This window comes from Pongo pygmaeus, chromosome 7 (genome assembly GCF_028885625.2).
Source record: "Pongo pygmaeus isolate AG05252 chromosome 7, NHGRI_mPonPyg2-v2.0_pri, whole genome shotgun sequence".
NCBI classification, from domain to species: domain Eukaryota; kingdom Metazoa; phylum Chordata; class Mammalia; order Primates; family Hominidae; genus Pongo; species Pongo pygmaeus.
Genome location: NC_072380.2, coordinates 138,182,684 through 138,192,980, shown reverse-complemented (window position 1 = coordinate 138,192,980; position 10,297 = coordinate 138,182,684). Strand labels below are relative to the sequence as shown.

The 10,297-nt window shown below is 45.3% G+C and overlaps 1 protein-coding gene across 5 annotated transcripts in view; it reads right to left on the bottom strand.

Annotated features, from left to right (window-relative positions):
- Window positions 1-6,455: 6,455 nt before the first annotated feature.
- NSMCE2 (NSE2 (MMS21) homolog, SMC5-SMC6 complex SUMO ligase) overlaps window positions 6,456-10,297 on the bottom strand; it is a 274,102-nt gene continuing 270,260 nt past the window's right edge. For all 5 annotated transcript variants that reach the window (XM_054499848.2, XM_054499849.2, XM_054499846.2 and 2 more), the window contains one exon: window positions 6,456-6,808. In XM_054499848.2, the coding sequence (XP_054355823.1) occupies window positions 6,691-6,808 (118 nt within the window). In that variant the 3' untranslated portion in view covers window positions 6,456-6,690. The remainder of the gene's footprint in view (window positions 6,809-10,297) is intronic.

Here is a 10,297-nt window from a genome sequence, read left to right as displayed (position 1 = left end):
GTGTTGCAGAGAGGAAGGGGGCTGCTATGTGGTAAAATCCTGAATGCCAGAACAGGACATCATTCTGTAGGAAAGGAAGGCTTTTGGGTAGGATGTGAAATTACCCAATCACTATTCTAGTAGGTTAATATGAGAGGGGCAAGATTTGAGTCAGGAGGCCAGCTGGGAGGCCGGTGAATGGTCTTGGTGTGAAGTAAGGAGGGAGGCCCTGGATTTGGCGGTGTTGGCAGAGAGAACAAGGGAGTGGAGGATCACCCAGCTATGCTAAATTCATGGATAACTGGAGTCTGCGAACCTGGGAAATGGTCTCAGTAACAGCAATAAGGAGGATGGGATAGAAGTGCAGGTCTGCTGACCCTGTATGTGCCCTCCATGGCCCTGGGGCAAAGAGCCCACCAGCAGGGCAGAGTGCTTCTGCTCACTCACTGTTCCATTCCAAGACAGGACTGACTGCGCACGAGTGTGTAACCCTGGGCAAATGACTTGATGACTCTGAACCACAGTTTCCTCATCTGTAAAAAGGGGGTAATAACGAGGGTTCAGGAGACTTAGCTTAGGGGATACTTTTAAGGGACTTAGACCTGAGCCTGGTGCATGACAAGCAGTCAGTTCACACCAGCCTTGGTTCCTCTCAGTCCTGTAATTTATCTCTGTCCTTGCATAAAACCTCTGTCGGGGTGTGTCCAGCTAAAAGCAGCACTCCCCTCAGACATTGCTTCAAGCTGGACACTCCATGTTAGAAGTTTTATATAAGGTGAGAGAGAAATTATCTTTTGGAATTTGTGGTAACTTTTAAAAAATTAATTAATTAATTAATTAATTTTGAGGCACAGTCCCGCTCTTGTTGCCCAGGCTGGAGTGCAGTGGCATGATCTCGGCTTACTGCAACCTCTGTCTCCCGGGTTCAAGCGATTCTCCTGCCTCAGCCTCCCAAGTAGCTGGAATTACAGGCACATACCACCATGCCTGGCTAATTTTTTTGTATTTTTAGTAGACACAGGGTTTTGCCATGCTGGCCAGGCTGGTCTCGAACTCCTGACCTCAGATGATCTGCCTGACTCGGCCTCCCAAAGTGCTGGGTTTACAGGTATGAGCCACCGTGCCCGGCCGTGTGGTAATGTTTTAAATATGCTAGTTGAGTTTCTTAAAATAATTAGCATTTTAAAACAATGCCATGTCCACACAATTGTCCTAGTCTTAAATCAGTCATATCTGAAAAACTATTTCGCTACAATGTCTAGTGCAGTTTTCGAGTGCCACTCATGTGGCCTTGGGGTAATTTCAGATAGGACTCTGGGATTGTCCTGGGAAAAGGAGAGCTGCAACTCCCACCTCCTCTTTGACTGGAACTGCTCCCCTTTAAACTGTCTTATATATTGGGTTACTAAAGAAGATGAATATAATTTTAACTGAAGAAAAGATTCCATTAAAAAAAAACTCCTATAACAGAAACTTAATACATATGCCAGATTGCACCAGATGTGGTGGTTTACACCTGTAATCCCAGCTACTCAGGAGGGTGAGGCAGGAGAATTGCTTGAACCCGGGAGGCGGAGGTTGCAGTGAGCTGAGATTGCACCACTGCATTCCAGTCTGGGTGACAGAGTAAGACACTGTCTCAAAAAAAAAGATTAAAAAAAGCTAATAATATGCCAGATTGATACTAATAATCAAATGACAGACCTTCAAAGATGAAAATCAATTTTGTGTAAAACATCAAACTCTTTGAATGGCTAGACAAATTTATGAAACAGTTTCTGAAGGCTAAAGAAGGGAAAGATTTCAGGAGATATAAATACCATACCTTTTCAAAAGTGAAATACTGTTATTTTGCATTTTTCTAACTGGTATTGGTACCCATATAAATATTCCAGAATTCTCTTTAGAGTTGGGAAAAATGCAAATCCAATCTTGGGACGCATTTTATGCTTACCCCTATCTGTTTAGTAAGCAAAGTATTTCACAAAAGAACCACATTCCATGAAAAGTATGTTTGCTCTGGCTTAAATACAATCATTTCCTCCACAAAGTCTGATTCAGATAAAGCATCTTAGGAAATTCAAAAGCATTTAGTTTGTAGACAACTGAATGTCATACTACTTTCTGAATTCCATAAAAGTGCTTTGAAAATTAATTCAACCATGTTAGACTATGCTTTTAAACTCAAATATGTTATTATTTAGTGGCTTTTACTGCCCAGTAGATGTCAAATTCAGTTATTTCCTGCAATTAAAAAAATTTATTTATCTTCCTTTTGTTTATTTTGAGACAGTCTCACTCTGTTGCCCAGGCTGGAGTGCAGCAGTAGTGTGATCTTGGCTCACTGCAACCTCCGCCTCCTGGGTTGCCCAGGCTGGAGTGCAGCAGTAGTGTGATCTTGGCTCACTGCAACCTCCACCTCCTGGGTTCAAGCAAATTTTGTCTCTCAGCTTCATGAATAGCTGGGATTACAGGTGTACGCCACAACACCCAGCTAATTTTTTGTATTTTTGGTAGAGACAGAGTTTCACCATGTTGGCTAGTGATATGGTTTGGCTTTGTCCCCACCCAAATCTCATCTTGAATTGTAACTGTCACAATTCCCATGTGTTGTGGGAGGAAGCTGGTGGGAGGTGATTGAATTACTGGAGCAGGTCTTTCTTGCACTGTTCTCGTGATAATGAATGAGTCTCACGAGATCTGATGGTTTTAAAAACGGGAGTTTCCCTGCACAAGCTCTCTTTTTGCCTGCCGTCGTCCATGTAAGACGTGACTTGTCCCTCCTTGCCTTCTGCTGTGATTGTGAGGCCTCTCCAGCCATCTGGAACCGTAAGTCCATAAAACCTCTTTCCTTTGTAAATTGCCCAGTCTTGGGTATGTCTTTATCAGCAGCATGAAAATGAACTAATACAGTAAATTGGTACCAGTAGAATGGGGTGCTGCTGAAATGATACCTGAAAATGTGGAAGTGACTTTGGAACTGGATAACAGGCAGAAGTTGGAACAGTTTGAAGGGCTCAGAAGAAGACAGGAAAATGTAGGAAATGTTAGAACTCCCTAGAGACTTGTTGAATGGCTTTGACCAAAATGCTGATAATGACATGGACAATGAAATTCAGGCTGAGGTGGTCTCAGATGGAGATTAGGAACTTTTTGGGAACTGGAGCAAAGATGACTCGTTATGTTTTAGCAAAGAGGCTGGTGGCATTTTGCCCCTGCCCTAGAGATTTGTGGAACTTTGAACAAGACAGATGATTTAGGGTATCTGGCAGAAGAAATTTCTAAGCAGCAAAGCAAAGGTAACTTGGGTGTTGTTAAAGGCATTCAGTTTTAAAAGAGAAACAGAGCATAAAAGTTTGGAAAATTTGCAGCCTGACAATGGAATAGAAAAGAGAATCCTATTTTCTGAGGACAAATTCAAGCCAGCTGTAGAAATTTGCATAAGTAACAAGGAGCCAAATGTTAATCACCAAGACAATGGGGAAAATGTCTCCAGGGCATGTCAGAGACCTCTGGGGCAGCCCCTCCCATCACAGGCCCAGAGGTTTTGAAGGAAAAAAATGGTTTCATGGGCTGGGTCCAGGGTCCCTCTGCTGTGTGCAGTCTAGGGACTTGGTGCTCTGTGTCCCAGCTGGGCTGCTGCTTCAGAGGGTGGAAGCCCCGAGCCTCGGCAGCTTCCATGTGATGTTGAGCCTGCAGGTGCACGGAAGTCAAGGATTGAGGCTTGGGAACTTCCACCTAGATTTCAGAGGATGTATGGAAATGCCTGGATGCCCAGGCAGAAGTTTGCTGCAGGGGCGGGGCCCTCATGGAGAACCTCTGCTAGGACAGTGTGGAAGGAAAATGTGGGGTCAGAGCCCCCACACAGTCCCTACTGGGGCATTGCGTAGTGGAGCTGTGAGAAGAGGGCCACCATCCTTCAGCCTCCAGAATGGTGGCACCATGTGCCTGGAAAAGCTGCAGACACTCAACACCAGCCCATGAAAGCAGCCAGAAGGGGGGCTACACCCTGCAAACCCACAGGGGTGGAGCTGCCCAAGGCCATGGGAGACTACCTCTTGCACCTGTTTGACCTGGATTTGACATGGAGTCAAAGGAGGTCATTTTGGACCTTTAAGATTTGACTGTCCCACTGGATTTCAGACTTGCATAGGCCCTGTAGCCCCTTTGTTTTGGGCAATTTCTCCCATTTGGAATGGCTGTATTTATCCAATACCCGTACCCTCATTGTATCTAGGAATTAACTAGCTTACTTTTGATGTCACAGACTCATAAGCAGAAGAGACTTCCCTTGTATCAGATGAGACTTTGGACTGTGGACTTTTGAGTTAATGCTGAAATGAGTTAAGACTTTGGGGGACTGTTGAGATGGCATGATTGGTTTTGAAATGTGAGGACATGAAATTTGGGAGGGACCGGGTGGAATGATATGGTTTGGCTGTGTCCCCACCCAAATCTTATCATGAATTGTAACTCCTAAAATTCTCAGATGTCATCGGGGGAACCCAGTGGGAGGTGACTGAATTATGGGGGTGGGTCTTTTTTTTTTTTTTTTTTTGAGACAGAGCTCTGTTGCCCAGGCTGGAGTGCAGTGGCACGATCTCGGCTCACTGCAACCTCTGCCTCCCAGGTTCAAGCAATTTTCATATGTCAGCCTTCTGAGTAGCTGGGATTACAGGCTCACACCAAGGCTAATTTTTGCATTTTTAGTAGAGACAGGGTTTCACCATGTTGGCAAGGCTGGTCTTGAACCCCTGACCTCGTGATCTGCACGCCTTGGCCTCCCAAAGTGCTGGGATTACAGGCTTGAGCCACTGTGCCCGGCCAATTTTGTATTTTTAGTAGAGATGAGGTTTCGCCATGTTGGCCAAACTGGTCTTAAACTCCTGACCTCAGATGATCTACCCACCTTGGCCTCCCAAAGTGCTGAAATTACAGGTGTGAGCCACTGTGCCCGGCCTTATTTCTTTTTTAATAGAGACGAGGTCTTGCCATCTTGCCTAGGCTGGTTTCAAACTCCTGGGCTCAAGTGATCCTCCTGCATAGGCCTCCATTTTATTTAGACTTTTTGTACATACACACACACACACACACACACACACACACACACACACACTTGTTTATTTACAAAAGGTTTGGTTCTAAATGTGGGCTTCGAATATATTTTCATTTTCTAAATTATGTCAATAGGGAGGAGGAGAGTATGGAGTTAAGAATTGAGATTTTAGGACTCGGCTCTCTAGATTCTGGTCGCAGCTCAGCCATTTCCTAGTTCCATCTCTGACTTTCCATAGGTGACTTCACTTCTCTGTGCCTACTTTTCCTTATCTGTAAGAACTGTCCTTCTCTCACTGGGCTATGAAGATTATAGGAGTTAATATAATGTAAAGCACTTAGAATAGCACCTGGTATACAGTAAGTACTCAATAAATGTTAGCTATTATTAGCTATTCTTGGTTTTCCAGTGCCATCAGGGTATGCTTCAACTTTGGTTTAATTAAATAGTAAGGTTGATAAAAGGTTGCTAATGGAGACAATAGATTGGTGCTCATCACACAATTAGAATATAATTGAAGACATTCAACTTAAAGACCCTGCTGGTGTCAGTCCATAGACTCTCAGGGGTCACAGGACATTAGGGAGCATCTTGTTGATTAGAGACATTAGAGAGCATCTTGTTGAACACCTTCACTTTATGGCTGAAGACACCAACATCCAGGGGGATGAAGTCACTTGCAGTGAGCCATCTAGAAAAACAGAGAGCAGCCGGAATGTGGTTACTGTTGATGGTACTTTAGGCTCTTGGAGGGCTGTAGCAAAGTTTTCATTATAGGCATCAATCATCACTGCAATGCACTGATTAGCCAGTCACTGGAGCATTCTATTCCATTCAGAATGACATAAAAGCATTTATATGTTTGGAACTGTCAATATACAATGTAAATACAAGAAAGTAAACTGACTTTGCTTTATAACCGAATGCTATTATTCACTATACTCATAGAAAATGCCTTGCAATAGGGGTGTTTTTATATGTTTTAATTTCAAATATCACTTGAAAGACATTTTTTTTTTTTTTTTTGAGATAAAGTCTTGCTCTGTCGCCCAGGCTGGAGTGCAGTGGTGTGATCTCAGCTCACTGCAACCTCCGCCTCCTGGGTTCAACTGATTCTCCTGCCTCAGCCTCCTGAGTAGCTAGGATTACATGTGTGCACCACCACACCTGGCTAATTTTTGTATTTTTGGTAGAGACGGACTTTCACCATGTTGCCAGGGCTGGTCTTGAACTCTTGACCTCAAGTGATCTGCCCACGTCGGCTTCCCAAAGTGCTGGGATTACAGGCATCAGCCACTGCACCTGGCTGAAAGACATTCTTTAGTCAAAACTATTATAAAAATCAGTCTGATGTCCTTGAAATGGAAAAGCCTGCACCTCTGGAACAATCCATACATCAGGAGGCATGCAGGGAGGACACTGCAGATGATCAAAGTTTTATTTAACATTATAGAACACTTAAAAATAAACAATATGCTTGCATTTCTGTTGTGTAACTTTGAAAAATGTTTTCAAGCACACATAAAAGCATAAAGTTTTACCCCCAACAAGTATGCTATGCAGCCAGTCCCTAACTGCTGGGGTCAGCACTGCTCTCAACAGACGGCTGGGGTAGGAGGTAGGCTGCTGGTGTCCCTGCAGGCAGGTGGCTTTTCCTACTCGGAATGACGATGTCTTTTCTTGTTATGGTTCTCAATCGCCCTTCTAAGTGCTTCATCCTGGATAAGATCTGACTTTCTTATATCCGTGTGGCTACAGCCAATTTGAGGGCAACTGTGAGAGAGAAAGAACATCAAGTCAGTCCCCTTTACGGCCTTAAGCAGAAACTTCTTTTATACTCAAGTGTTTAAGTAAGGCATTTTACTGAAAAAGGAAAAGTGTCAAAATCAGGACCAAGGCACGCTCATTCATTTATTCACTGAGTCCCTACCTGAGCCAGGCCCTGTCTGGGTGCTGGGGACACAAGTGATAAGTGAGTAGTGCCTGCCTTATCATGAGCTAACTTTCTTTTTTTTTTTTTATTTTTTTTTTATTTTGAGACGGAGTCTGGAGTGCAGTGGCACAATCTTGGCTCACTGCAACCTCCGTCTCCCGGATTCACACCATTCTCCTGCCTCAGCCTCCTGAGTAGCTGGGACTACAGGCGCCCGCCACCACGCCCGGCTAATTTTTGGTATTTTTAATAGAGTCAGGGTTTCACCGTGTTAGCCAGGATGGTCTCGATCCCCTGACCTCGTGATCCACCCGCCTCGGCCTCCCAAAGTGCTGGGATTACAGGTGTGAGCCACCGCGCCCAGCCTGAGCTAAGTTTCTAATGAGGAAGACAGGCAACCACTAGGGAACCAAATAAATGCTTGCTGTAAGTTCAGGTCACCTTATGGGCTATGAGGGCAATGAAGCAGGGTCAAGGAGAGAGAGTGCTGGGGCCACGGCTTCACTGGCTGGACTCGGGGCATGCCTCACCGAACACATCTTATCTTGGGCAGGACCCAGAATGAAGCATGGGAACAAGTCTCCATGTGGTCTGGGCTGAGGCAGTAGCAAGTGCAGTGCTGAGGACGTCCAGCTTGGTGCCCTGGAGTAACAGCAAGCTCTATGTGGCTGCAGCAACCCAGGCAAGAGGGAGAGCAGTTGGAAGTGAGGTTAGTGGGCCAATGGGGCTTTGGATTTAATTTAATTTAATTTAATTTATTTATTTATTTTGAGATGGAGTCTCACTCTTTCACCCAGGCTGGGATGCAGTGGCGTGATCTCAGCTCACTGCAACTTCTGCCTCCTGGGTTCAAGCAGTTCTCCTGCATCAGCCTCCTGAGTAGCTGGGATTACAGGCATCTGCCACCATGCCTGGCTAATTTTGTGTATTTTTAGTAGAGATGGGCTTTCACCATGTTGGCCAGGCTGGTCTTGAACTCCTGACCTCAAGTGATCCACCTGCCTCAGCCTCCCAAAGTGCTGGGATTACAGGCGTGAGCCACCGTGCCTGGACTTGGATTTTATTTTAAATATGAAGACAAAACACTGGAAGGTTTTGAGATGGGGGAGGACTGTGTTTGGTTTACATCTGGAAAATGTTACTCTGGCTGCTTATGGAGAACACAAAGCAGGGAGGTAAGAGAGGGGCGGGGAAAATAGCGTGGGGGATCCTGCAGGGTGCAGCAGAGAGGTGAGGGCAGCTCGGCTGAGGGTGGTATGGCGATCAGCTTCAGGACATGCTTGACCATAGAACCTATAGGACTTGCCGATGGAGTGGCTGTGGAGCATAAGCGAAAGGGAAGAAGCGAGCTTCATTTGGGCAGATCAGTGACTGGTAGTGCCCTTTATCACAGTGGGAAATGATGGGGCAAAACAGGCTGCAGCACAGAACCACAGTCCTGATTGGTATCTGTTTCCTCTGGAATGGATGCCCCGTAGCCCTCCCAGAAGAGAGACTGAGTGGGCCAATGGGACTCAGTGGAAAGGCTGCAGCTGAAGACATCAGCGTGAGTCACCCAGAAAGGCGTGGAAACAAGCCACAGCTCTGCTTCGATGTGGTCTTCTCTGAGGCCAGTGGGCTGGATGAAATCACCTATTTCTTCTCAAAGAATCTGGTTCTCAAAGTGAACCAAATTTTGGTAGATTAGAGGCCCAATGTTTGGAGTCAAGCTAACCTAGGTCTGAACTTTCTCTCTACCACCTACTTGCTAGTTATGAGACCACAGGCAATTCACAATAACCTTCCTGAGCCTCCCTTGCCTCTGATTTAAAATGAGGAGAGAACCCTTATTTCCCAAGGTGATAGTCAATACTGTTAATTCCCTCCCAGATTCCCTGTGCTCAATAATGTTAATTCCCTTCCAAATCCCCTGTGACTATCATGTGTTCCCTCATCATCATTCTTCCAAGAAGTTTTAAAGTTCTGGATCTATTTCTATCTTGCATATATCCCACACAGGCATGCACCCATTCATGCATTAATTGACTCTTCTAGGGATCAGCCCTATGCTAGGTTCTAAGCATACAACTGTGAAATACAAATACATGGTTCCTGCCCACACAGAGCTCTGGCCCAGTGATCTGAGACAGCTCTCCGTAAAGCACAGGATATTAAGACAAAAAACAACAAATATGCAAACCACAGTAAAGATGCAAACCAGAAGGAAAGAAAGTTGGTCATGGGAGCTCCAATTTGTCTAGTGGTAGGAAGCCCAACAGTCCAACATGAAAGGAAGTATTTCTTGGCCCTGATCTGTGGATCAAGGAGTTTTTACATTAGAGGGGCATTAATCAATGAAATATAATATGCTTAATAACAGTATTTATTTTTAAAATATTAAAATATGGCCAGGCCCGGTGGCTCACACCCGTAATTTCAGCACTTTGAGAGGCCGAGGCGGGTGGATCACATGAGGTCAGGAGTTTGAGACCAGCCTGGCCAACATGGCGAAACCCCATCTTTACTAAAAAAACAAAAATTAGCCGGGCGTGGTGGCGCATGCCTGTAATCCCAGCTACTCATGAGGCTGAGGCAGGAGAATCGCTTGAACCCAGGAGGTGGGGGTTGCGGTGAGCCGAGATTGCACCATTGCACTCCAGCCTGGGCAACAGAGCGAGACTCTGTCTCAAAAAAAAAAAAAAAAAAAAAGTGCCCTACATACTCAGGTACATGATGTGTTAAATCATAATTATAGAAAGGCAATTATATGAAAGAGGATCAGGATGATTTGGCCCAGGTATGCATCATTTTGATGATTTGGCTTTGCATTAGGGCAAGGCTGGAGAAATGTTTTACACTAGTTTAAAAATCTGTATTTTTTTCGCAGCCTGTCCCCCTACACTGTGAAGTCTCAAAGCGAATTCTCTCCTTCCTTTCTTCCTTCCTTCCTGCCTTCCTTCCCTCCCTCCCTCCCCACTCCTCTCTTCTCCTTCCTCCTCTCTTCTCCTTCCTTCTTTCCTTCCCTCCCCCCCCTCTCCTTCCTTCCCTCCCTCCCTCCCTCCTGTCCCTCCCTCCCTCCCTCCCTCTCTTTCTTTCTTTCTTTCTCTCCTCTTTCCTCTTTCTTTTTTTGACATGGTCTCATTCTGTCACCCAGGCTGGAGTGTCACTATTTCTGCTTACTGTGACCTCTGCCTCCCAGGCTCAAGCAATCCTCCCACCTCAGCCTCCTGAGTAGCTGGGCCCACAGGTGCACACCATCATGCCTGGCTAATTTTTAAAAAATTTTTGGTAGAGACAGAGTTTCACCATGTTTCCCAGGCTGGTCCTGAACTCCTGAGCTCAAGTGATCC